This window comes from Peromyscus maniculatus, chromosome 10 (genome assembly GCF_049852395.1).
Source record: "Peromyscus maniculatus bairdii isolate BWxNUB_F1_BW_parent chromosome 10, HU_Pman_BW_mat_3.1, whole genome shotgun sequence".
Lineage (NCBI taxonomy): Eukaryota > Metazoa > Chordata > Mammalia > Rodentia > Cricetidae > Peromyscus > Peromyscus maniculatus.
Window position 1 is genome coordinate 8,337,883 of NC_134861.1, and position 27,814 is coordinate 8,365,696.

At 46.9% G+C, this 27,814-nt stretch overlaps 1 protein-coding gene across 5 annotated transcripts in view; it reads left to right on the forward strand.

The window, feature by feature from the left end:
• Ap1b1 (adaptor related protein complex 1 subunit beta 1) overlaps positions 1-27,814 on the forward strand; it is a 109,967-nt gene that overhangs the window by 64,327 nt on the left and 17,826 nt on the right. For all 5 annotated transcript variants that reach the window (XM_076545836.1, XM_006972962.4, XM_006972960.4 and 2 more), the window contains exons 2-11: positions 12,203-12,265; positions 15,074-15,179; positions 18,086-18,221; positions 19,131-19,376; positions 20,510-20,700; positions 21,695-21,916; positions 24,127-24,247; positions 25,455-25,550; positions 26,826-26,941; positions 27,223-27,388. In XM_076545836.1, coding sequence (XP_076401951.1) covers positions 12,229-12,265; positions 15,074-15,179; positions 18,086-18,221; positions 19,131-19,376; positions 20,510-20,700; positions 21,695-21,916; positions 24,127-24,247; positions 25,455-25,550; positions 26,826-26,941; positions 27,223-27,388 — 1,437 coding nt within the window. In that variant the 5' untranslated portion in view covers positions 12,203-12,228. The remainder of the gene's footprint in view (positions 1-12,202; positions 12,266-15,073; positions 15,180-18,085; positions 18,222-19,130; positions 19,377-20,509; positions 20,701-21,694; positions 21,917-24,126; positions 24,248-25,454; positions 25,551-26,825; positions 26,942-27,222; positions 27,389-27,814) is intronic.

Genomic DNA, 27,814 nt, shown 5'->3' on the forward strand with positions numbered 1-27,814 from the left:
TACCACACCAATCTTAAGTCAAGAAGATGTCCTACAGACTTGCCTGCAGGCAGTCTGGGGGAAGGCATTTTCTCAAGATCAACTCTTCCTAGATATGTCTAGGCTTGTGTCAAGTTGACAAAAAAAAAAAAAAAAAAAATACCATCAGGACATCCTGTCTCAAAAATCCAAATGGGCCCTTGAGATGGTTCAGTGGGTAAAGGCATTGGCCACCAAGCCTGATGAACTGAGTTCAGTTCCTGGAATCCACATGCTGGAAAGGGAGAACCAACTCCTACAAGTTGTCCTCTCACTGCCACACTCAAGCTATGGCATATACACCCCCACCCCCAGGCAGAGAAATAAATAAATGGAAAAACTAATAAGGTTTACTGCCTCTGCCTGGCTGCCTTTTGAATTTTACCCTCTTTGATCCTGTAACACAAATCTTAAAAAGTCTTATTAATAAAAACAAACCCAGGGCCAGGTATTGGGGTGAACGCTGGAAGATCAGAGAGACAGAACAAGCCACAGCTAACTTCACCACACCAATTCCTCAGCTGATCTTGTTTCCTCAAACTGGAAGCCTCCGTGTCCTCATCTGAATGTATCTCAACTGAACTGCTGCTAAAAGCCTAAAAGCTTAAAAAAGACCTCTAGTTCCTGGTCCTCATGCCTTATATACCTTTTTGCTTCTTGCCATCACTTCCTGGGATTAAAGGCGTGTGTCACCATGCCTGGCTGTTTCCATTGTGGCTTTGAACTCACAGAGATCCGGATGGATCTCTGCCTCCAGAATGCTAGAATTAAAGGTGTGTGATACCACTGTCTAAACCTATGTTTAATATAATGGCTGTTCTGTTCTCTGACCCCCAGATAAGTTTATTGGGGTGCACAATATATCAACCACATGATCCCCTTAGAAAAACATCCATTGATGGGGGAAAAACTCCTTCATTGAGTGGCAAATCAGAACATTTGAAATGTGGAAGGAGTCTGTTTTGTTGTTGTTTGGTTTGGGTTTTTTTTTGTTTGTTTGTTTTTGTTTTTGTTTTTCTGATGCATTCTGAGACAGGGTTTCTCCAACAGTCCTGGCTGTCCTGGAACTCACTCTGTAGACCTGGCTGCCCTCGAACTCCCAGGGGTCCTCCTGCCTCTGCCTCTCAAGTGCTGGGACTAAAGGTGTGCGCCACTCACTACGACTTGACCTGACTGGTTTTCAAACTGCATTGAACTATGGCCTGCCTGGGGGCCCCTGAGGAGGGGAACCCAGGGCATAGTTGGGTGAGCCAGGATCTAGCACTCAGCCTTCCTTTCACCTTTCACCTGCTGTCTGTGTTGCGGGAGAGGGCCCCGAAGTTCCTTTGACAGTTGGAAAATGTAAGGCCAGAGTCAGGAGGTTTACTTTACTCCCAAGGCCACACAGCTGTCTGTGTAGTAAAGCCAGACTTATGGCAGCAATCTTGGCATTGGCTCAGCCTTGCTGTATTTGTTGAAAGTTAACTGCAAAGCCTTCTGTTCCTGGTCTGTCTGGTGCTTGTCACAAAGTTTGATTTGTTGTGAGTCCTTGGTTTTGTAGCTTCCTTGGGAACCTGTCTTTTCATTCACTGAGCCAGCCAACACTTGGTGAGCTCCTGGAATGTGCCAGGCACAGTGCCAGTCAGTGGGCTGACAGCGTTAAACAGAACAGATCGCAAATTAGAGGCATGAAGAAGGCTGTGGAGAGGTTGGAGATATGAGTCGAATGCCAGGAGGCCAGTGTCCCTCTGGCTACAGAGGAAGGAAGCTCTCTAGGGCAGGAGAGTTAAAGCTGAGGCTGAAGAATGAGATATTATTGATGGAACTAGTGTTGGGATAAATGTACCAATCCATCTAGCTGCTTTATGTTTAAACAGGTAATGTGTACACACAGCACAGAGTTTCTGAGTTCTATCAAAGGATCAATGGAGAGTTAGTCTCACACCCCATTCCTTAGTTACCCAGTTTCCTTTTTGGAAGAAACCACTGATAACTTTTCTGTCCTTTTAAGGATAGTGGATACATTTGCAAACGTGTAAGATACTTGCATTTTATTAATATTTATTTAAAATGGCGATGCCAGCATACTTTTATACTTTGCATTTTGCTTTTCCATTGACTGTCTTGGATAGTTATGATAAAGCATGTTGGGGTGGAAAGATGACTTGGCAGTTAAGAGCATTGGCTCCTCTTACAAAGGACTCAGGTCTCACATGGTGGTCACAACCATCTGTAACTCCAGTTCCTGGGGATCCCACACATTCACCCTGGCTCCTGCAGGCACCAGGCATACGCATAAAATAAAACTTTTTTTAAAAACATGTATAGCTGGAGACAGTGGCACACGCTTTTAATCCCAGCACTCAGGAAGCAGAGGCAGATGGATCTCCGTGAGTTCAAGTAGTCACAGCATTTTGCTATTACAAAGGTTGTTGAGTAAATAACTTTTGGGTTTTTCTGAGACAGGGTTTCTCCATGTAGTTTTGGAGTCTGTCCTGGATCTCGCTCTGTAGACCAGGCTGGCCTCGAAGTCACAGAGATCTTCCTGGCTCTGCCTCCTGAGTGCTGGGATTAAAGGCATGTACCACCGCCGCCCAACTTTTTTTTTTTTTTTTTTTTTTTGGTTTTTCGAGACAGGGTTTCTCTTGTGTAGCTTTGCGCCTTTCCTGGAACTCACTTGGTAGCCCAGGCTGGCCTCGAACTCACAGAGATCCGCCTGTCTCTGCCTCCCGAGTGCTGGGATTAAAGGCGTGCGCCACCACCGCCCGGCAACTTTTTGTTTTTTATAGAAAGTTTTAGAAGTTCAATTGCTGGACCAGTGACTAAGTATACTTGCGGTTTTGAAAGCTACTGCCAGCTACTCTAAGAGGTGTATAAGGCAATTAGTCTCTTGTTGACATCAATGAGGTCCTTATTTCTTGTATTTATACCAACATGGACTCTTAGCAGACTTTTAGCTTTTCATTAGTCATAGCCACTCAATAGTATTTCACTGTAATTTCAGTTTCTGTGTCTCTTAGGTCTAGGCATGAATGTTTCATAAACTGTCTACATCCTTCTCCATTCTCCTCTTTGTATTGGTGGGTTTCCTTTGTTTGTTTTGTGGCAAGGTCTTGTTATGTAACCCAGGCTGGCCTCAAACTCTCCTTCCATCTTGTTTCCCAAGGGCTGAGTGCCCCATAAGCCACCTACCTGCCTCAGTTCTGGATTTTGATATGCTGTGGAAACAAGTGTGCCTTTGTTATCAATGGGATGACAATATTTGTGAGTTTGTAATTTGCCTCTTTTTCTTTTTATTGTTTTGGTCGTGCAGGAAAATTGACCTTTTGTAATTGGACTTTTGAAGGCTAGCTTTTATATCATAGAAACACTTTTTTTCTTCTGGATTTTGGTCCAGTCTACCTTTTCCTCTCCAACATTGGATCTTACTGTTTTGTTTTTGTTTTTCTGAGACAGTGTTTCTTTGTGTAGCCCTGGCTTCCTGGAATTCACTCTGTAGACCAGGCTGGCCTCCAACTCACAGAGATCCGCCTGCCTCTGCCTCCTAAGTGCTGGGATTAAAGGCACCAAAACTACACAGAGAAACCCTGTCTCGAAAATAAAAAAAAATCAAGAAAGAAAGAAAGAAATTGTTCTTAATGTTTGTATAATTCATACCAAGTAACATGTGCCCAATGTATGTGTCAGGACACAGATCATCTTCATCACCTTCAGGGAGCTTCCAGGCCCAGCCAGTGTCCCCTGACCTGACTTCTACCACCATAGTTTAATTTTGCTTTTTCTGCTCTGCAGCTTCATCCAAATGATATCCCATGATATGTTTATGTATTCTGTTTGGTTGGCTGTTTTTGTTTGATGCTGGTTATCAAACCCAAGGTTTCATGCATGCTCAGTACATGCTGTACCATTGAGGCACTTCTCAGCTTTTGTTTACATTTGATCTTGTCACTGAGTTTTCATTCTCATGCTATCCCGTTAGAAGAAGTATGTGAGAGCTGGGCGGTGGTGGCGCACGCCTTTAATCCCGGCACTCGGGAGGCAGAGGCAGGCGGATCTCTGTGAGTTCGAGGCCAGCCTGGTCTCCAAAGCGAGTTCCAGGAAAGGCGCAAAGCTACACAGAGAAACCCTGTCTCGAAAAAAACCAAAAAAAAAAAAAAAAAAAAAAAAAAAAAAAAAAAGAAGAAGTATGTGAGATACACAAACCAGCAGTGATGCTCTCCCCATTTTAAAACATGGAAACTAAATAGAAGCCAGCGCAATGGCTCAGGATGTAGACACTTGCTGCCAAGCCTGATAAACTCTGTTCTATCTCTGGGATCCACATGGTGGGAGGAGAGATTTCAATTCTGCAACTGGTCCTCTGACATACACACCCGTGTTGGGAACTGTGTATGTGTGTACATGTACATACAGTAAGTGTAATTTAAGAAAAAAAGGCGCTGGGTGGTGGTGGCGCACGCCTTTAATCCCAGCACTCGGGAAGCAGAGGCAGGCGGATCTCTGTGAGTTTGAGGCCAGCCTGGTCTACAGAGCGAGATCCAGGACAGGCACCAAAACTACACAGAGAAACCCTGTCTTGAAAAAAAAAAAAAAAAATGGCAGTGAAGTCAATTCACTTCAGAACGATAGTCATTCCTTTAAAAAGTTTGTATTGGGGGGCTGGAGAGATGACTCAGCAGTTAAGAGCACTGACTGTTCTTCCAGAGGACACGGGTTCAATTCCCAGCACTCACATGACAGCTCACAACCGTCTACAACTCCAGTTCCAGGGGATCTGACACCTTCACATCAATGCACATAAAATAAAGTTAAATAAATTATTAAAAAAAAAAAAAAAAAGGAAAAAAAAGTTAGTATTATGGGAGCTGGAGAGATGACTCAGCAGTTAAGAACACTTGTTGCTTTGAAGGGGACCTGTGTTTGATATTTAGCACCCACATGGTGGTTTATAATTATCCATAACTCCAGTTCCAAGGGATCCAGGGCACCAGGCACAGATGTGGTGCACATACATACATGCAGGCAAAACATTAATACACATAAATAAAATTAAAAAAATTTAAAGTTACTATTGGGCTGGAGAAATGTTGTGGAATAATCCCTCTGTATGCTGTGAATATGTTTTATTACCATTGGTTAATAAAGAAGCTGCTTTGGCCTATAGCAGAATAGAGTCAGGCAGGAAATCGTAGCAGAGATACAGGGAGAAGAAGGGAGGAGTCAGGGTCAGATGCCAGCCAGCCGCCAGGGGAGCAAGATGTACTAAAACACAGGTGAAGCCACAAGACACGTGGCAAAACATAGATTAATAGAAATGAGTTTAAGTTGTAAAAGCTAGTTAGCAATAAACCTGAGCAATAGGCCAAACAGTTTGTAATTAATATTAAGTCTCTGAGTGATTACTTTAAAAGCGGCTGTGGGACTATGGGACAAAAAAAAAGCCTCTATTTACAGGGAAATGATTCAGTGGATAAAGCTCTTGCCACATTAGTGTGAGGACCTGAGTTCATATCCCTAGGATGTGATGTGGTGTATGTGTCTGTAATTTCAACAATCCCTTGGCAAGGTGGGAGGTAGTCATGGTCCAGTGAGCCTGGGATATACTACAGGGAATAAGTAAGAGACCATGTCTCTCTTTTTCACGCACGCACGCACGCACGCACGCACGCACGCACGCACGCGCACACTTTTTTTTTAGATAATTTATTTAAATTTTTTGGTGTGAAGGTGCCACATCCCCTGGAACTCGAGTTACAGACAGTTGTGAGCTGCCATGTGGGTACTGGGAATTGAACCTGGGTCCTCTGGAAGAGCAACCAGTGCTCTTAACCACTGAGCCATCTTTCCAGCCCTGAACATACACACTTCTGTTAACAATTTTGAGTCATTGGAGAAAAGTTGTTCATTTAAATTCATTTTATTAGCTTAAAGCAGATAGTTTATATTTCTTATTTTAAAAATTAAATTTAGAGGGCTGGAGAGATGGCTCAGAGGTTAAGAGCACTGACTGCTCTTCCAGAGGTCCTGAGTTCAATTCCCAGCAACCACATGGTAGCTCACAACCATCTGTAATGAGATCTGGTGCCCTCTTCTGGCCTGCAGTCATACATGCTGTATACATAATAAATAAATAAATAAATCTTTAAAAAAAAAATTAAATTTAGAGCCAGGCGGTGGTGGCGCACGCCTTTAATCCTAGCACTTGGGAGGCAGAGCCAGGCGGATCTCTGTGAGTTTAAAGCTAGCCTGGTCTACAGAGCAAGATCCAGGGCAGGCACCAAAACTACACAGAGAAACCCTGTCTCAAAAAACAAAACAAAAAAATTTAAATTTAGATAAATTATATGAAGACAAAACATTTGAAAAGTATTAAGGACTTTTCCTAAACCTAATCCCAACTTTATTTATGTGTGTGTGTGTGTGTGTATGTGTGTGTGTGTGTGTGTGTGTGTGTGTGTGTGAGAGAGAGATAAAGGGTGAGCAGGTGGCTCAGATGGTAAAACTGCCTGTTAATTGGAATTTGTTGTCTGGTGTGGCACGGCATTCTGGAGGTGGGACAGTGACAATGGTTTCTGAAGGGCAAACCAGTTGTTCCAGGAGTACTGTCCCTTGAGGCATTTCTTACTTGTAAATACTAAAATTGAGGGGATCCCAGTCCCAAATGCTGTCTCTTTCCACCAGAGTGGTTTCTATTATCAAATTACTGCCTTGTTTGCTTGAAACGGTCTGCTGTGTGGTCTAGGTGAGCCTCAAACTCATGGCAATCCTCCTGCCTCTATTTCCTGAATACTAGTATTATGGGTGTGAACTACCACACCCAACTTAACTACTTGTTTTGAAAATGTTCCCTGCCACTCACAAAGATAGAATACAAACCTTATATGTTTTTTGTTTTTTTTTTTTTTTGCCTAAGCAGACCACCTACTTTTAAATGTGGTTCATGTACTTGATCAGATGTGTCAGATGACAGGGTCTTAGCACCTTTGGCCTCATGGGAGAGGAATTGGTACAGGCCACAGCTGGCAGTGTGAGGGACTTGCAGCTTTCCCATGGCTTCTCCAAGTGCAAGTGCTTTCAGGACTGAACTGTTTTTTTTTTTTTCCCCATCCCTGTGGAGAGAATGCAAGATCTCTCCTGCAATGACATCCAAGAGACAACCAAACATGAGACCTGGCACTGGTGTGAGAGCGCTCTACAGCAGATCTGCAAGCTGTGGATGCTTGCTTTCCCTGTGGAGTGAGGGTATCTTTATCTTTATAGCCTGGGCGTTGGGTAGCTTTCCAAATCATTCTCACGTTTCCCTGTGTCCCTTTACTTCTCTCATTTCTGGACATGGTCAGCTTAGGAGGAACACAGTTTATGTATCATCTGTCCCACTGGGCCTCTGCAGAGGGATCTGCAGAATAGTTGCTGCAGAAATTAGCATATTAAGGCCAGCTCAAATTTGTGGGGAGTTGTTACATTCTGAGAGAAGATGTGTCAGAAGCTTGGCTGCTGGTCTGTGCTGGCTAACCCTGCAGCAGAGTCTCACTGTTATTAACTAGGCTGGTCCTGAACTCTTGGAACTACTCAAGTAGTCCTTACCTCAGCCTTCTGAGGAGCTGGGAATATAGACTGTGCCCGTCTTCTGTCCTCTTTTTAATCTACAAAAAAAGAAGCTTCCCTGTCCCTTTCTCCTTGTCAGCTTCGTGCAATACCGAATCAATCCCTGGCAGGTTCTGTCCTGGGAATTCAGGGTTCCTAGATTCTAGGCTGTGTCACAGAGGCGGGAAGGCCCTGACAGCCTCCTCCACTGCAGAAGAAAACTCCCAGCAGCCTACAGTTGGGTGCCCAGGGAGTGCTTGGTATTTTATTTTGCTTTTTCTTCCAACTTTATTTTTCATAGGTTGTTTGCTTATTGCTTTAAGGAGTGGTCTTACTCTGCTCTCATCCTTTCTCAGCCTCCCAACTGCTGGGGATACAGGCATGTACCTCCATGCCCAGATAGTCCCCTCAGCCTTAATCATTCTCTTAGACTCAGCAAGGAACAGAGGCTTTCCTATTTTGGACCCTTTGGGCATTATGCTCCCAAATCTGACTTTTTTTTTTTTTTTTTTTTTTTGGAGACAGGGTTTCTTTGTGTAGTTTTGGTTGGTGCCTGTCCTGGATCTTGCTCTGTAGACCAGGCTGGCCTCGAACTCACAGAGATCCGCCTGGCTCTGCCTCCCGAGTGCTGGAATTAAAGGCGTGCGCCACCACTGCCCAGCTCAAATCTGATTTCTTAAACTATGTAGCCCTTTGTGATACAACAGAACACCTGTTATCTTTTTTGCTTTCTCATTATTAGCATTCTGAAAAAAGTGGCTATGTGCAAGTGCAAAAGAACATATTTAAGTAAATTGCTATTGATGCTGAATGCACAGTGTTACCTAATGGATCTGTCAGTGTCCCTGGGATCTCCAGCGGCCCCTTTAGTTTCTTTGAAGAACTGTCAATTGAACACTGGCCTTGTGCAGAGCCCTATGTGGGCCTGAAGGTGGATGGTGCCCCCTGTGAGGCAAACCCACATGCCCCTCCCCTTATGGGTTGTTTCCAGTCCTGGCCCATGCTGTGAGCCCAGCAAAGCAGAGGCTCTCCCCTGGAGCACTGGGATCTTTTTTGAAGCGCCATGCAGGGCTTACGTCATTAGATCTGGCGTCTTTGGCTCTTTCCTGCAGCTCTGGAAGGAAAGGGCCTTCGTTCTTCTGAACTTTGTGAAAGAAAGTAGAATTATGTCTTTTTTCTTTATACTGTTGTTAGTGAAGCTTCTGTTCTTGTATTCTATTCAGTGCTTCTCACCCTTCTTAATGCTGCGACTCTTTAATACAGTCCCTCATGTTCTGGTGACCCCAACCGTGAAATTATTTTGTTGCTACTTCATAACCATAATTTTGCTACTGCTATGAATCACAATGTTAATCTTTTTGGAGATATACATTTGCCAAAGGTTGAGAACCCGTGTTCAATGGCATCCGTAAGTACTTAAAGCAACCTGAGACATGCTAGTGTTCCGTTGATGAGAACGGGTGGGGGGCCGCTTCGCTGCTGTCCTGCCATAATACAGGCTGAACTGGAAACAAATAGTCAGACTGGAGAGACTGTGTAGCTCACATCGGTCACATCGTGGCCTTTCATTTTTGCCTCCTCATAATAAGAAATACGAAGTAGGCTACATATTTGAGTCCCTTCCATTGAGGCAACTGCATGGACAAAATGAAGTGACTTTGCTCCTTTTGGATGTCTTTCTTTCTTGCCCCTCCCTTTCTTCTGTGTTTGTGTACTGCCCTTTGGAGGTTAGAGGGTAACGTTTAAGAATTGGTTCTGCCAACACATGGGGGCCAGAGACCAAACTCAGGTCATCAGCCTCAGCAGCAAGCACCCTTACCTCCTGAGTTACTAACTCAACAACCTCAGGTGTCTTCTTTGGAGTGGGGGATGTTGAGACAGGGTTTCTCTTTGTAACCCTGGCTGTGGAACTCACTCTGCAGACCAGGCTGGCCTCGAACTCAGAGATACTCTTGCCTCTGCCTCCCGAGTGCTAGGATTAAAGGCGTGTGCCACCACTGCCCAGCTTTGTTTTTGTTTTTGAGGCAAGGTCTCACTCTGTAGCCCAATCTGGATTCACCTCACAATCTTTCTGCCTCAGTCCTTTGGGTGCTAAGATTACAGGTGAGCCACCACTACATCCAGCAGCTGTGTGGTTGTTCTCTACCATGAAAAACTACAGGTAGATTAGAAAATTCCCCCGCCTTTGATTAAGTCCTTAGTGCTGATAAAGCCCTGTCCTTCCTCTCAAATGAGGAGGAATTTCTTCATCAAGAGAACATAAGCCCTGACTGGGAATTATTGGCAGGCTGCCATACCTGCTCATCCTTTGCATGAATTCTGAGCACTCTGGTCTTCACAATTAATTGCTAAGCACCTTAACCACTGAGCTATCTCCCTGGCCCCTTAAACCTCTAATTTTAGTAGAGGTGCCAATAAATGATTACTTCTTAGTAAATCTCAGAGCAGTTCCAAAAGTAGCTGCTATCCAAGGTGTTGTGGCCCCTGGGTAACTTTTTTTTTCCTTTAGTTTTAGTAGCTCAGGTTGACCTCAACTACGACCCTTCTGCCTCTACTTTTCAAGGCTGATATTGCAGACATGTGCCAACATGGTCTGCTCATTAGCTGTTTTTTTTTAAAAAATTATTATTACTGGTGTGTGTGTGTGTTTGACAGAGAGAGAGAGAGAGAGAGAGAGAGAGAGAGAGAGAGAGGATGCACATGCTCAGATCACAGGTCAGTTTTGAGGAGTCAGTTCTCTCAGTCTACTGTAGATCCCAGGAATTGAACTCGGGTCAAATCTGCATGGCATAGTGCTTTTCCCTGCTGAGCCATCTCACCAGCATCCTTCCCACTTCCTTTTTAATCTTTCATCTGTTGATTAAGAGGAACTGTTGAGATCCAAAGTAGTTGCTCAGTAAATGCTTGCTGGATGAACTTGGGGGCTTCAGTATTTTCTTTGACCTCCTGACTCCAACAACTGGGTAATATCTTGAGAGATGCTGTGAGAAAACTGGCCAGACTTGAGAAATGGTGCAATCATAGTGTGCAAACTCCAGTCTTCTAGAGATAATTGTAGATTTTTTTAGAAGCTTGAGGGAAGTTATGGAAATAAGAAACCCCCTTGCTTCTTTTTGTTTTTTGTTTTTGTTGTTGTTTTTTTTTTTTTTTTTTTTGGTTTTTCGAGACAGGGTTTCTCTTGTGTAGCTTTGTGCCTTTCCTGGAACTCACTTGGTAGCCCAGGCTGGCCTCGAACTCACAGAGATCCGCCTGCCTCTGCCTCCCGAGTGCTGGGATTAAAGGCGTGCGCCACCACCGCCCGGCCTGTTTTTGTTGTTTTGTTTTTGTTTTTGTTTTTGTTTTTCATGACAGGTTTCTCTGTAGACCAGGCTGGCCTCGAACTCACAGAGATCCACCTGGTTCTTCCTCCCAAGTGCTGGGATTAAAGGTGTGCACCACCACCACCACCACCACCACCACCCGGCCCCCCTTGCTTCTTTAAGACTTATTTACTTAGGGGGCTGGAGAGATGGCCCAGCATTTAAGAGCACCAGCTGTTCTTCCAGATGACCCAAGTTTAATTCTCAGCACCTACATGTGACTCACAACCATCTGCAACTCCAGTTCCAAGGGGTCTGATATCCTCTTGCCTCCACAGGCACACATGTGGTACACAGATATACATGCAGACAAAACTAGTACACACAAGTACCTATTTATTTATTTTATGGGTGTGCGTGTGCCTGAGTGAATGTATGTATGTACACCATGTATGTGTAGTGTCCTTGGAGGCCAGAAGAGTATGTTTGACTCTCCTGGAACTGGAGTTATAGGTGGTTGTGAGCTGCCACGTGGGTGCTGGGAACCAAATCTAGTACCCTCTGCAAGAGCAGCCAGTGCTCTTAACTCCTGGCCATCTCTCCAGTCCCCCTCCCTCACTTTTTTTTTTTTAAATTTATTTATGTGTGTTGGTGTTTTGCCATGGATGTTGGGTCCCCTGAAACTGGAATCACTGACAGTTGTGAGCTGCCATGTAGTTGCTGGGAATTGAACCCAGGTCCTCTGGAAGAGCAGTCAGTGCTCTTAGCCACTGAGCCATCTCTCCCTCCCTCACTACTTAAACTTTGCATTTCTCAAGATCACTTGCATACATGAGGTGAGGATAGACCCGCCTGAGCTTTGGGAAGCTGAGCCCCACAGCTGGGTGGATATTTAGAATATGCTGAACAGGATGAACACAGCAAGGGGGCTGCTGTGACTGACCATCGAGGGCTTTTTATTTCTAGTCCATGGATTAGTTACTCTATGTAGCTAATACATATAGTTACATATAGTTACTCAACTGTCAGCCATAGGAGTGTGTCATAGATAATGAGACCGAAAAAGACAGATGGCCTCAAGCTCCTGTTCTGTGGGAGAGATTCCTAGAAGGAAGCTTGTTCCGTCAAAACACTGATAGATTCCCTCAGTTACCCTCCAAAATAAGACCAGCCATGACCTAACAGTTCACTTGCCTGGAGAAAGAGATAAGTAGTTATCTTCCCTACTTTGTGTGTTCTGGATCCTTCTTTTCCTTCCAGTGCACACCCTAACTGAAAATGGACCAGAACACAGACCCACCCTTTTCTTCTCTGTCTTGCAGAGTCTGGCCACAGATAAAGGACCAAAATGACTGATTCAAAATACTTCACAACCACCAAGAAAGGTACTGTATGCTTCACCACAGCCTATGCTGTCTTCCAGATGTTCTCCTCCCAGGTGCATTGGGGAGCTTGGGGAGGGTGGAGGCTTGGAGGCGTCATTGGGAATGAAGATCCCGAAACTGTTCACAGTTGATGATGTAAGAACCCAAGTATTCCTTTTAGAACCCAGAAAGAACATTAATGCTAAGCATGGGGGAAAGTCCTTGTTCCCCATGGCTTAAAAGTAGTTCAATACATTGCCTCTCCCTGGGGAAAGTACACAGTCTGTCAGCAGCCCTGCTGTCCGGGGAGGCTGGCCCTTATCTATGGCATTGTTCACGTTGTAGCAAAAGTTTTTATCCTGTTATTCATTTGACATCATCATAAACATTTCCCAACAGTTCCATGACTTGGTATTAAAGCCAGTTAAGTTGCTGCCCTGAAGTTTGCTAAGCTGGTTTAATGTCTTTGGAAACTGTTCCTTTCTGCTTTTAAAGAAATGGTGGAAGTTGTTGTGGCTGAGAAGTGTGCCTTAACCTCTCTGGCCAGCCCTTCCTACCCTCTCCTCTCCAGTGCCCGCTGACGAGGCACAAGAGTCTTAGTCTCCTTTTATATATATAAACTTATTTCTATGGATGTCTTTGCCTGGTGCCCAAGGAGGCCAGAAGAGTGTGTTGGATCCTCAGAACAGGAGTTACAGAGAGTTGTGAGCCACTATGTGGGTTCTGGGAGTCAAACCCCAGTCCTCTGGAAGTGCTTTTAACCACTAAGCCATCTCTCCAGCCCTGATTCTTAATCTTGTTGAATCACTGAGTCAGATCCAAAGTCTGCCCATCAGCAGGCATTTTATTTTTATTTACTTATTCTTTTTTTTTTTTTTTAGATTTTGAAAAAATTTATTTTCTGTGCACTGGTGTTTTGTCTGCATTCATGTCTGTGTGATGGTGTTGGATCCTGTGGAACTGTAGTTACAGACAGTTGTGAGCCACCATATGAGTGCTGGGAATCAAACCCAAGTCCTCTGGAAGAGCAGCCAGGGCTCTTAACCACTGAGCCATCTCTCTAGCCCCCAGTAGGCATTTTATTTATTGGTCTAGTTGTTGCTTATTTAAGACAGTCTTGTCAGGTGTGCTGGGTCTCAGCTTTGGGAGGCAGAGGCAGAAAGTTTGGGGGTTGAAGGCCATTCTTGGATACACAGCAAGTTCAAGCTTAACCTGCTTTATGTGAAGCCTTGTTATAGGGGCCCTGACTGTGAAAAAGAGATTGAGAGACAGTGAATAGAAATAGAGACATCTAGATTCAGATGTAAATCTGAGAAAGATCCAAGGCAGATTGTAATCAAAGACTGAAGGGAGTTAGTGAGACCAGGATCACAACTCTGTTGAGACTGCAGCACCAGAGACTGGGCGTGTGGCCTTTGGGTAGAAAGAACTGGTTGCCTTCTATGATCTAGGATCCAGGTTTAGTGGCTGGAGGAAGGAGGCATCTCAGAGCAGCCTGCCCTGAGCTCACCAGTGTTCTTGGGATGGGTTTGACCGACCTCCATCACCCAGCCACGTGCTTGAGTAAATCTCCAAATCCCTATGGAGTTCGGCCAAGGTTGTCCTTGTCTGCTGAATCAGGCCCCTCTTCGAGGAGGAAGATGTATTCCTTTATAAATTTGAACCACAGGATCTATAGATTATTCTTGGTCCTGTTAAACAGTGTCGTTAATGTGACCCTGCTCAGGCTTTGCTAGGTCATTGTTCTTAATCAACTGTATTTAATTTCTTTTTGTGGTCATGATTTTAAAAACAAACAAACAAAAACTCATTTTCTTTTTTCTCATTATGAATCTACTTAGAACTTTCTTAGCATTTTCCCCCACAGTCCCTTCTCACCCCCACCCCCAAGTAACTTGAAAAAAAAAAAAACCCTAGGACTAGAATTCTTCATGTGGCTAATTAATATCAACAGTTGTCCTTGATGCAGAACAGAGTGCCAAGCAATGAGCTGGACATTTCACAGCTGAGACTGAGTGAGAGAGTTCATTGTCCAGTCCAGAGAGAGGAACAGGCAAAAAATGGGGTCAGAGAGGCCAAGGGTTGTCCATGGAGGGCCAGCCAAGCCAAGGGATTTATTTAGAGCATAGGCTTTGGAAGGAACAAACCTGGTTCCCAGCCTTAGCCTGTCCCATGTGTTGTGGAACAGCCTCCATTGCTCTTCTGTAAAACGGGGAGAGACAGGTTATTGTGAATATGAAATGAGAAAGGATATGGGAAAATTAGTGTGGTTCTAGTCTACCACCTAACCTGTTAGCACATCCTGACTATCTCCATGGGGTGGAGGTGGGGAGCAACCGCACATCCTCATTTTCTTTTCTACATCATCAAGTTCTTGAGAACAATTTATTGCTTGCTGCAGCCCTTGTAAAACAGCTCAATTCCCATCTCCAGGCCGAGGAAGTGAAACCCTGAGCAAGCTGTTTGAGCTCAGGGTTCTGGGAAAACAGGAAAAGGCCACATGTAAGATCAGCCACCACCCACCGCCACCCACCCCTAATTCCACTCAGCCTTGAGAGAATGAGGGCAAGTGAGAAGGCTGAGGGGAGCTTGCTGTCCTCTGCATTTTTAGCAGGCTGGCCCCCAGGACCTTGGTTCCTATTCCTTTAGTCCAACATGGCCTCAGGCTTCCATCACCTTAATCTCTCCTCACCTTTTCTCACTGTCACTGTCCTCCCTAAGCAAGGGCTTAAAGCTGCTCTCTACCTCCACCCAGTTCTCTGGGAAGCTGGTGCAAGAGATCATCTTCGGGGTGAAAATGGACTGCTCATTGCTGTCTCCTGTCCTTAGGGGAGATCTTCGAGCTGAAAGCAGAGCTTAACAGTGACAAGAAGGAGAAGAAGAAGGAGGCAGTAAAGAAAGTGATTGCATCAATGACTGTGGGCAAAGACGTCAGGTATGCCAGAGCAGCTGGTGACGGCTGGATGCTGTCAGGGCTAGGGTCCATCTTCTCATGGGAGAGATGTCTGTCTCCCATCTTCTCTCACGCAGCTCCTTTGACAGGCCTCCTTTGCAAACACGGGGTTCTGTTTGCACGGGAGCGACAGGCCGCAGTGCTAACGGCTCGGGCAGAGAGGACAGTGAGGGGGGCAGACTGGGCGGGCGTTCAGGGGTGTGGCAGAGCCCTCTCAGAAGGAAGGGAGGTGAACCCAGCACACACAGCTGGCGATTCTCGTTTGCTTTGCTTTGAGAACAGGAAGTGTGTTTTTTACTTTTTGTTGTTGTTCTCTGTTCTGACACTCAGCACCTGCTCTAGGCTGTCTTCACGCTGTGTGTAGTTGTGTTTGACCGCCTGTTAGATTGAGAAATCTCCAAGTGATAGATTTTATGACAGCTCAATATTTGCCTTGGCAAATCTGCAGAACACCTTCAGATACATTTTCTCAGTGGCTCTCTACACTTTCCATTGTGTGCAGTGATGTTTTTACTGCCAAATAAATGAAAAAAAGAATGAGGAAAAATGCTGCCTAACAATCACATGGCTAATGCAGAACCAGATATGGAGCCTGGACCTTCCAGAATCCAGAATCCAGACTGTTCTATGTATGTCGTAGTACCGTGCACATACCACAGAGCTTCTGATGTCCAGCTGCTCCCTGACTGGATCTTAGAGAATGATCCCGCTGTCCCAGGCTTCCACACAGATTGCCCACCCGATTGCGAACCTTAGCAAGGACTTCCTGCAGCCAGTTAGGAGAAATCTTAGCGGAGACCTTCTTAGGACAGATTGTAAAAGGATTGGGGCTATGAGGTGCCTCAGTGGGTAAAAGTGTCTGCCTCCAAGCCTGATGACCTGACTTCAATCTCCAGGATCCACATGGCTGTCTTCTGCTACTTGTCCTGTGACCTCCACATGTGCACTGTGGCACACAGGAGCCCAGGTGGACAGTGCGCACACACACAATACACAAACATTTAGTAAACTATGATTTATAAATATGTTTTAAAGGATTGGGTATCTGTAAATCTCATTCTTTTTTTTATTTTATAATTAATTTAATTTTACATATCAGCCATGGATCCCCCTTTCCTCCCTCCTCCCACCCCCCAGGCTTCCCCCTCTAATCCTTCCCCCATTCCCACCTCCTCCGAGGCAAGGTCTCCCCTGGGGATTCAGCTTGTCCTGGTAGATTCAGTTGAGGCAGGTCCAGTCCCCTCCTCCCTACACCAAGGCTGAGCAAAATGTCCCAGCATAGGCATAGGTTCCAGAAAGCCAACTCATGTACTAAGGACAGGTCCCGGTCCTACTGCCTGGTGGCCTCCTAAATAGTTCAAGCTAATCAACTGTCTCACTTATCCAGAGGGCCTGATCCATTTGGGAGCTCCTCAGCCATTGGTTCACAGTTCATGTGTTTCCACTAGTTTGATTATTTGTCCCTGTGCTTTTTCCAATCATGGTCTCAGTATCTCTTGCTCATTGCCGATTGGTCTCAATATCTCTTGCCGATTGGACTCCTGGAGCTCCACCTGGGGCTTGGCCATGGATCTCTGCATCTGCTTCCATCAGTCACTGGATAAATCTCATTCTTTTTTTTTTTTTGGTTTTTCGAGACAGGGTTTCTCTGTGTAGCTTTGTGCCTTTCCTGGAACTCACTTGGTAGCCCAGGCTGGCCTCGAACTCACAGAGATCTGCCTGGCTTTGCCTCCCTAGTGCTGGGATTAAAGGCGTGTGCTACCACCGCCCGGCCATATCTCATTCTTTCTAGAAAAAAAAAAATATATTCTACTTCAGTGGGAACATATCTGTCTCTTCCTAACAAAGGAAACATCTTTGTTCTCCCTCGTCAAAAGAGCTTGCTTTGCTGATGATGCCTGAAAGCCATTCAGGCTCTTCACTTCCTCTTCTCTCCCCAGAGTGGCTCTGTTCTTGCTGCTGTATCATCTTTCCAGGTGACTTTGTCCATTGCAGCTCCGAAGGAACCTGGTCTGTTGGGTGCCCCCTTCATTTTCTGTGTGACCTTGTTCTTGGCAGTAGAAGCCCAAGAATTAGGAGAGAGGGTGATGGTTCACATTCCAGAAAACTGATGCTTGTATTTCTCATCTCAAGGCCTGTAACTCTGGGATAGTTAGGATTCCATGCTGGGAAGAGTCGTACCGAGTACAGCAAAGGTCCTAGTCAGAGCTGGCATCTCATGTTTGACTTTTCTTAACCTCAGAATTACCAGAAAAGGGAACATTCCTCCGGCTTCTTGGGGCTGTTCAGTGAGATGGATTGTGTCCAATCATTAGCACCAAGCCTGGCACACAGCATGTGTCCCATATACCTTGCCGGTTCTTAGTGGGTGCCAAACCTGTCCTTTCAGCCCTGCTTCTCTGAGATGCTCTGGAACTAGCAGCCTGATATAAGGGACCACGTGAAGTATTAGGGAGGGAAAAAAAGAATGATACTCTGCAAATACCAGATGCTTTAGGAATGCTGCCTCATTAAGAAGTGGGTTTCTGGAGGTAGGGAGAAGTACTGGGAATTGAACCCTGGTCCTTGTGTATGCTAGGCAAGTGTTCTACCACTAAGCCTCAGCCCCAGCCTCAAGGTCAATTTCTGTTTCTCGTTCTTTACAAATGAAGGAACTCATACTTAGGGGCTGGAAGGAGTTTCCCAGAGTCATGAACATAGCAAGAGGTGGAGCTGTTTTAATGGGCTCTTCTTGTGCTTGAACCCCATGAAGAAAGCAAGCCTTTCAGATCACTCTTCTCTTCCTTCTTCCTACTTCTCACTGCAATCCCTTCCCTCCCCTGCAGTTAGCTGCCTGAAAAGCTCCTGTTCTGTCTTCAGCCTTGACTGGTGCGCCTTTGATTTTGCAGCGCCCTCTTCCCTGATGTGGTGAACTGCATGCAGACAGACAACCTGGAGCTAAAGAAGCTGGTGTACCTCTACTTGATGAACTATGCCAAGAGTCAGCCTGATATGGCCATCATGGCTGTCAACACCTTTGTGAAGGTGAGCAGAAACCCAGTGGAAGTGGGAATGCGGGGGAAAGGCTGCTCACCGTCCCTGTCTCTTTGGAGTGCTGGCGCACTTTGGCTTGGCTGGAATTTTCAGGCTCATTTGCAGACCTGCAGGCTTCCTTCTGCCTGAGCAGGCTGAGGGCCTCATCCTCCAGCAGAGGGCTCCCTCTCTCTCAGAACCATAGACCCAAAGATTATGGCTTATTCATTCCCTGTGAGGTGGCACCAGGCCTATTGGCCTTTTATTTCCCTGGGCTGGGCCACTCACTCCCTGTGTCTGTTGCCAGAGCAGATTGTAGCAAGTGTCTGAGAGCAGCTCTGTCCCTTGCCTCATGACTCCTTTCTCTATTTTCTGTCACTAGATGAGGAACAAAGCACGAATTTGGACACTGACTCTAGCCCACTAGGGCTCACATATGGGGAAATGAGAGGTTCTGTGGCTGTGTGTGCCTGTAATTCCAGCACTTGGGAGGCTAAGAAAGGAGGATTGCTATGAGTTCTAGGTCAGTCTAGGCTACATAGGGAGTCCCAGGCCTGTCTGAGCAACATGGCAAGACCCTGTCTGGAAAAGAAAAGATTGAGGACTGTGGTGCCAGGAGCATATGAGTTTGGATAGCTGCTCTACTCCGACAGGGTGAGCACACACCTTCTCAAGAGCCTCAGCTTCCTTGCTTGTGAAACAGGGCATCAGGAAGCAGCAGCACAGAGTGTAGAGAGCCGCTCACACAGCATCTGGCGAGTGCTTGGCATCCATTCTGTGCCATTTGCTTTGAGTATTGTTGGCTGTGGTCAGTGGACATCCCACAGCAGCTGCCCGATGTTGCTCAGAGCTGGAGGCCAGGAAGAATAGGAAGCCACAGATGATTCATCCTGCCCCTGGCCAATGACTGGTTCCCCTCAGGACTGTGAGGACCCCAACCCCCTCATCCGGGCCCTGGCTGTGAGGACCATGGGCTGCATCCGAGTTGACAAGATCACAGAGTACTTGTGTGAACCGCTCCGAAAGTGCCTGAAGGATGAAGATCCATATGTGCGCAAGACAGCAGCTGTGTGTGTAGCCAAGCTCCATGACATCAATGCCCAGCTGGTAGAAGACCAGGGTTTCCTGGACACACTTAAAGACCTCATCTCTGACTCTAACCCTATGGTAAGTGCTAACATCCTTGTGATGCCCACAGGTTCCTGGGTTGCTTGGGAAGAAGACCTGGCTTGACCCTTAGCTGGCTCTCCCCTTTCTTAGAAGGGGGGGCCTTGCTGAGTATCTAGTGCCTGCTCCTTGTACTGGTTTGCGGGGAATGAGGCCTGGATTTCCTTTTACCCTCTCAAACTAGCTACATGGCATTAGGAAAGCTGCCTAATCTTTCAGATCCCTGTTTGTCTCATCATTAGACTTTGGGAAGGTAACATATCTGACCTGAGCTGGCCTGACCTGCTTGGCAAGCTGTGACTCTGCAGTCAGTGCAGGACCACCTTGGTAATTCGCAGTCATGTAGTTCTCTTCCATGTGGGGTTGCAGAGGCGTCACCTGACAGTACTAGAGTGTGGAACGCGGGACACCAGGGTGTGTTAGGTGGGAAGCCGAATCCCCTCACTCATTGGGATGACAAGAGTTTGTTTGCAGTGAAGTTTGTCAGGGCCTGTAATCCCACAATCAGGAGGCCGAGGCAGGAGGACTGAGAGTTAAAGGCCAGCCTGTGCTATGTAACAAGATCTGTTCTAAATTTAAAAGCGTGTAAGAAAAAATGAAATATTCAGAACACTGGGCACAGCCCCCACTCTGTATCCACCAGAAACGCTGATTGCTCATAGATTAAAGACTGTTAACTTGAATACTGTGCCATACAGGAAAGTTGAAAACATAGACTGTACATAAAAGGAGCTGTCTTGGTGGAAACATTCGGGAAACCCCTCTGTAGTTCCCCATTCTCAGCAGCCTTGAAGTGACCTACAGGATTCTCCTCTCTCTGAGAAGCACAGCTGACAACCACTGCCCTGAGTGGCTCTAGCCAGTAGAGCGAGGTTGGACTGGTGGTGGGCATTGCCTTCCACTGCTGGGTGCCTGGGGCTGGGCCTTTCTTCCCCTTCTTCCCAGTGGCAGCTGTACTCACCTTAGTTCTCTTTACGGAGGAGTCACTGGGTGAGTGAGTGTCGTGAGGCCCCAGAACCAAGCAGTAGGGTCATATTCCTTCACAGATGTCCCTCTCACCTACAGTGTCGTTAGCCCCTGCTCCCTGACTGGAGCAGTACCTCCAGCCTCTGCCCCTCCACCCTCTCCACCAGGTGGTGGCAAACGCAGTGGCTGCCCTCTCAGAGATCGCCGAGTCTCATCCCAGTAGCAACCTGCTTGACTTGAACCCACAGTCCATCAACAAGCTGCTGACAGCCCTTAATGAGTGCACTGAGTGGGGCCAGATCTTCATTCTGGACTGTCTGGCCAACTACATGCCCAAGGATGACCGTGAGGCCCAGAGGTGAGCAGACAAACCCCTTTCTTCCCATCATCAGACACATGTTAAGGGAGCCAAGTCTGCTTCTCCTCTCCAGAGCCATGCTGTCAGTTGTATGGCTTCAGGCAGTGAGCTCCCTGCCTGCTGTGATCGTAGATTGGGACTAGCCAGGAACTGACAAGTATCCATCAGGGTTGAATCAAGAGCTCTGTAGCTTCAGAGCCACTGAATTCTCTAGGTACCTGACCTGCTGGGTGCCCTCCATGTTATGTAATGTTTAAAGCAGATCTGTGAAATGTATCCTATCATCAGCCATCTCACAGACAAGGAGACTGAATTAGAAAGGTGGAAGGAATTGTCTGGTTCACCCAGCCGGGCCTGTCTGGACTGACACGAATGAGTGAATGCTTTGGCAGTAGAAGGGACATTTACTGTGTTCCAGGCACTGTATTCATTCTTTTTACTTAAGTGTCCAACAAGCCTGTGAAGTAGACACCGTTACACCACTTCTTAGCTGAGGAAGCAGAGGCTCACAGTGTTTTAGGCCTGCTAGAGTCAGTAGGCAGCAGACCAGAAGGCCCTCCTCCTGTAGAAGACATGCTGTTCTACCTGGAGATATAGCTCAGTTGGTGGAGTGATGGCTAAGCATACATGAAGCCCTGGGTTCTAGCCCCAGCACCACGTAAACCAGGCATGGTGGTGTGTGTATGTAATCTCAGCACTTGGAGGGTAGAGGCAGGAGGATGAGAAATGTTAAGACCAGTGGGAGAGCACTTCTCTCACATATGAGGCCTAGACTCAGTGCTATTACTGGAAGAAAAAGGAAAGGGGGCGGGGGGGGGGCACGGGACAACCTTTGACTTCAGCACTTCATTGGTTACATGGTAAGTTTGAGGCCCATCTGCATTTGCATGAGACCCTGTCTCAAAAAAAAAAGAAGACATGCTATTTTGATAAGTGAAACAGGACTTTTCCCTTGTCTGTCTCTCTTTGCTCTACTGGAATGGCTGGACCCTAGCATCTGTGAGCGGGTCACTCCCAGGCTCTCCCATGCCAACTCTGCTGTGGTACTGTCTGCTGTGAAGGTGTTGATGAAGTTCATGGAGATGTTGTCCAAGGACCTGGACTACTACGGCACACTGCTCAAGAAGCTAGCACCTCCCCTGGTCACACTGCTGTCAGCAGAGCCAGAGCTGCAGTACGTGGCTCTGCGCAACATCAACCTCATCGTGCAGAAAAGGTACATGTTTGCAACATGCTAGAGACAGGGACCCTCAAGGGAAACTGATCTGTCATCATGCAGGAAGCCTAGAGAGTACTACAGGGTTCTCAGTCAGAGTACTTTCCCCCTCAGGGGACACTTGACAGAAAACTAGCTGGCCCAGGTCAGGATGTCAATGTTAAGAAGCCTTGGGTCAGCCTTAAAGAGAGCTGATAAGTAAAGGCGAGCATGGTGCTGATTCACCCTGACATTTGACGGCAGAGTCTGTAGAGTCCTTCAGGGATATCTGAAGATTTTCAGTTTGCTCGGGGACAAGGTTCATAGGTCTCATTGAAATCCTTGAATTTGGAGACCTTAGAGATGGTGAGAGATCCTGGGTTTGGTATCAACCTCAAGGCCTGGGGGAGAAGTGGAACAGAATGCTGGGCAGCCTGCTTCCTTCCTCCTAAGGGGGTGACTCAGAGAAGTCACTGCTCCCAAGGAAGGGGTCTGATGATAGACGGGTAAGGTCTGAAACTCCATAGCAGCACTGGGTCTGAAGTGTCTCTGGAACGACCTCTCCCCTCTAAGGCAGCTCTGAGTGAGGGTGCCCTGCAGCTGGGGTGGGCTCTATCTCCTAAATTCACCTCCCAGCCTCTCTGTAGTCAGGGCTTGGCAATGGCAACTCATTTCTGCTGTCTGCTGCTGGGAACCGGGACCCTTGTGGTCATGCCTCAGAAGGTAGCACCCCTTCACAGCATCAGTCTGGTTCTTAATATTTCTTAGAGAGGGCCAGAAATATTTACTGAGCTGGGACATTTGTGAAGATTTGGAGGGTAGACCTGGGTAAAGTGTTCAAGTCTCTAAGCAATGTGATGTGACTAGGGCTTTGCTGTTACCGTGTGGGTCTCTATATACCAGTGCCCTTGGGTCACTGCATTTATTAGAATACAGGAACTAGATCAGCATGAAGGGTTGGTTCCCTGTGCTATATTTAACACAGTAATCTCTTAAGAAGTTGTCTGTGTCACCCAGTCATGACCTGGGCCAGCCCGATGTGATTAGGCAGCCTTTGTCAAGTCTTGACTGTAGAAGTCATCTTCCTACTACCCACCTCAGAGTCTTCCCCCACAGAGCACCACAAAAGCTCCTTATTCAGCCAGGCTCTCTACAGTTTGTATGATAACACAGACTCTTGATTTCTTCTTTCCTCTGCTCCTAGCACAGAGCTTCATCCTGGCTATAACTTTGTTTTAGAATTACTAATTTCTGTCCTGGGAAGGACACAGAAGTATCTTGCTCTCAACCTTTCAGTTTGTGACAAATGCAAGCTTTGTGACCTCTCTGAATTTCCTTGTCTTAGAAAATGTGTCCCATGGTACATTTGAGGGCAGCAGACTGTGGGGAGGAACAGTGGATGCACTCAGATAGCTCAGCAGACTGGCAAGTGCCTTCATACAGCAGACATGGATCATGCTAGCCGGTTCATCTCCCAGAGTTGACCTGTTGTGCAGGAGTCTGTGTTGGTGTTCATAGATTGATGAGCATTTCCCAGGAGTCATTTGTGCTCCTGCCTAAGACTTAGCAGAGTGACCTACAGCTGTGTCATGAGGAGGAGTATGGAAGAATCCCTGAAAGGCCTTCCTCATGGGCTTTTCCTCTATTGGAAGGTCAGCAGAGAGCAGAACATGTGTGGAATGTTTCCTCCCAGGGAGTCTAATTGAGACAGGGCACCTAAGGTGATCTTAGGGGCACACTCCAATATTTCAGAACTCCAGAAGGAAAGTAGGGTTAGAGCATAAACTATATTGTTTATAAATAGTCTAGGCATAGTTAACCATCCTCATCATTGAATGAACAGGACAAATATTCCCAAATTTTGAGTTCATATACACCAGGTCTAACACTAGCAGATTCAGGCTTGGGGAAATAATTGTTCCTGCACAGCCCATTCTCATTTCGTGGGTTAGGAAACAAAGGCTGAGGTCATACATTGGGATTAGAACCCTGGCTTGCTGCCTGCTCTCCATGTAAACTCCTTTTCCTTCCTGAGATGTAATCCAGCAAGCTGTAACCAGGCAGAACCACTGCCTGTGATCACACGGTCATGATGATGGTTCTGCCTCCCTGGGCATCAAGCTTCACCGCTAGCCCAGGATAGCCCAGGAATCCCCAGTAGATGTAGAATGGCTTCCTCATGGGACTTACGGCTTTTTTTCCCCCCTCTGGGCGTCCTGCCCCACCACCAGGCCAGAAATCTTGAAGCATGAAATGAAGGTTTTCTTTGTGAAGTACAATGACCCCATCTATGTGAAGCTGGAGAAACTGGACATTATGATCCGCCTGGCCTCCCAGGCCAACATCGCCCAGGCAAGCAGAGTATGGTGGCGTGGGGCACAAGCTTTGGTTTCAGACAATTTCCTAGGTGTCTCTAGGTCAGCATGCTCACTGTTGACATTTTATCTCATGGAGAGTCGTGGGTGCTAGAGGTCTGTAAGCAAGCAGAAGCAACTACTATTTTTATTATTAAAGAGTGTTTTCAAGCTGTGTACAAATGCACCTCTGAAGTCCCAGATACTTGGGGTCAGAAGATCAAGACTACCTTGGGAAACATAATTATAGTCCCTATATATACTAAAAAAATTCTCCTTATTCTATTATTACCTATCATTTATTCACTAAAAAGTGATAGTTAGGCACCTAGGGATGTGGTTCAGTTGGTAAAGCAGGGGCAGTCATGAAGACCTGAAATCGATATCCAGAACTTCTGTTTAAAAAGCTGTGTGTGGGAGCTGAAGAGATGGCTCCTTTTCAAAGGACATGGGTTTAGTTCTCAGCATCCACTTTGGACAGCTCACAACCACCTGTAACTCCAGTTTCAAGGTGTCTGATGCCTTCTTCTGTCCTCTGTGGGTACCTAGGCCCCGCTTCCCCCTCTCACACTCTCTCTCTCTTTCTCTCTCTCTCTCTCTCTCTCTCTCTCTCTCTCTCTCTCTCTCACACACACACACACACACACACACACACACACATACACACACACACACTTTGGTGTGTACATTTGTAATCTCAGCACTGGAGAGGTGGGGACAGGCAGGTCCCAGGGGCTAGCCAGCCAGCCTCGCCTCACTGGCAAGGCCTGCCAGTGAGAGGCCCTGTCTCAAAGGAAAACCAAAAGTAGATTGTTTTTCTGAGAAATGACACCCCAGGTTGTCTTCTGGCTTCCACATGTGCACACATGTGCATAAAGCATACCCCCTGCTCTCCCCCTACCCCCAAAAGCAGCAGTTGAGGCTGGGAATGTAGTGTGGTGGTTAGAAGAGTATCTACTTAGCATCCCCAACACCACCCACACAGAATGAGGTACTTGGATAGAGTGGCTGTCAGTGTCAAGCAAGAGCTATACCTTCCCTTTGGGTCTTCTTCCTTTTGATGAACCTGATGACACTCTGCTGGACTGTCCCTTGTGAGCAGGCACCAGAGTCCCATCCCTTTGGGAGCATGTGCATTCCTGTCACTCAAGTGTTCTAGCAGGTCCCATCAGATCCCTCCAACCCATTTTCTGTTGGGAGCACAGGTCTTGGCAGAACTCAAAGAGTACGCTACAGAAGTAGATGTGGATTTTGTTCGGAAGGCGGTGCGTGCCATCGGTCGCTGTGCCATCAAGGTGGAGGTGAGTAGGTTCTGGGATGCCGTTCCTAGCCAGGGAGGGAGAAGGTTGTTGAAAAAGATAGCCAGTCTAGTCCTAGCAGCTGTTTGTGGTCCAGTAAGTCCAAGGGTCACCAACAGAGCCTCCAAGGTGCCAACTATGCAGACTAGATTGGTCTTTCTCTCTTTAGGCCCTTGAGTTGTAACAGGTAAAATCAGGCCACTGTAGTGATGGTTCTCCTACAGCATTACCTAAGGGCCACAGGGCAGCCACCAGCTCACGGAGTTCCTGTTAGACTTATCACAGAGGTCTGGGGAGGACCTCTGCCTGATAGATACTTCAGTTGATACCTTGACTGAGCTACCAAGTCACTCTAAACCCTAGTATTTTATTCCCTCCCACTCTGCCTGGGAAGCTCTTCCTTGACTTTGACCTGAACTCAATGGGTCTGCTGGTGGCTTAAGTATCCTGGGAGAACTGGTCATACCCACTCAGGACCCTTGAGGTATTTAAGCTGTTTTTCCCTTGATGTTTATTATGGCTCTCCTGAGACATCTGCCTATAATGAGAAATCCACGGGAGTCTGCTTAAAGGGTAAAAGGAATTTATTAGGAAAGAAAACTCACTAAACAGAATAGGAGAATTGTCACAGGATCCTGGAAGGCTGAGGTACTACTGTCCCACGCTGTTCTGCTGCCTGAGTCAGTCCATACCATCCAAGCCCACAAGGGAGAGAAGAAAGCTCTCTACATGCCTCTCCAGTCTTAAGAGTAGCCCGAGGCCATGCCCCAGGGCTGGAACTTCAAGATTATAGGTCGAACAGTTACCTGCTACCTCTCTAGGGTTGGACTTCAAGGTCATAGGTAGAACAGAGATCCACTACACCTGTCCCATTGGGCTACTGTGTAGTGTGTAGAAAGAAAAGCAAAAGACTAGGTATAGAAACATTGTGGGTTTAGTCATAGCAGCCAGTTTTATGAAACAAGCCAGAGGTGGGGCCAGATGGGGTCACCGAGCCCCTGGGCTTTGCCTGGAGGAACTCCCAGTGACCTCACACTGTCAAGAGCTACGCCTCTGGCTGTCTTGTATTCTCATTCTAGCTGGTGTCCTTTATATCCAGGGCCCTCGTTTGGCCCTTGTTGTCTGCCTCCCCATTGTCAAGGGAGAGTGATCTGTTCTCATGCTATGATAAGGAAGGTGGGCAAGGTGGCCGAAGCCGCTTGACCCTGGCAGGATCATTAGTCCAGTTGGAAACTGTGTGCAGAGATCTTGCCTACACTGCCTCTTCTTCCCACACAGCAATCTGCAGAGCGCTGTGTGAGCACATTGCTTGATCTCATCCAGACCAAGGTCAACTATGTGGTCCAGGAAGCCATTGTGGTCATTAAGGACATCTTCCGCAAGTACCCCAACAAGTAGGTGCCCACCGCTCCTGGTAAGAGGGCAGCCTGGCTTCCCTTCCTCTTTTCCATCTCACAGGCAGCTTTCTCAGAAGAAACTTTTTGCTTTCTTCTTTTACCCAAGCTGGCCCTCCAGGCCAAAATAAGAGCAGCTAAACTCCAGCAGCTAAAACATCCCCTCTTCATGGCCTCCCCAGGTCTGGGCAGCTGCCTGTCTGACTTGGCCCCTAACCCTCCAGCACACATTGGCCAACCTTCTGTGCTGCTCACCTGCTGGCTCAATCCTGCTTTCCCAGGTATGAGAGTGTCATAGCCACACTGTGCGAGAACCTAGACTCGCTGGATGAGCCTGAGGCCCGAGCTGCTATGATCTGGATAGTGGGCGAGTATGCGGAGCGGATTGACAATGCAGATGAGCTGCTGGAGAGCTTCCTTGAAGGTTTCCATGATGAGAGCACCCAGGTGAGCCTCCACTCGGGCAGACCCATTACTGACTGCCTGGCCCACTTCTGGCCTGTCCTACCCCATCCCCTTCCCTCCTCTTACTGCATTGCTGTGTGAATGGGCATTAATTGACAGGCTCTGTGTGCCCCCCTCTTCTCCCCGACAGCAGTGCCTCAGAGGGCACAGGAGAGTGCAGTGTGTGTGGACGGTGGTCAGAAGTCTCTGGCTTTGTTTTAATTTCACGTTTGTCTTTGGTAGCACATTGACAGGGTTCAAAATATAAACACTGCAGGGACTGAATAATGAAACTTCTTCCTCAACAGCTTTCCTGGCCATCGCTGTCCCAGGTACTAGCATGCTTAGTCTCTTGGTGATGGAGATTGTAGGAATGTACCAGTAGATAGGCATGCAGACATGTTCAGTTGAGCCAGCTCTTACTGTTCT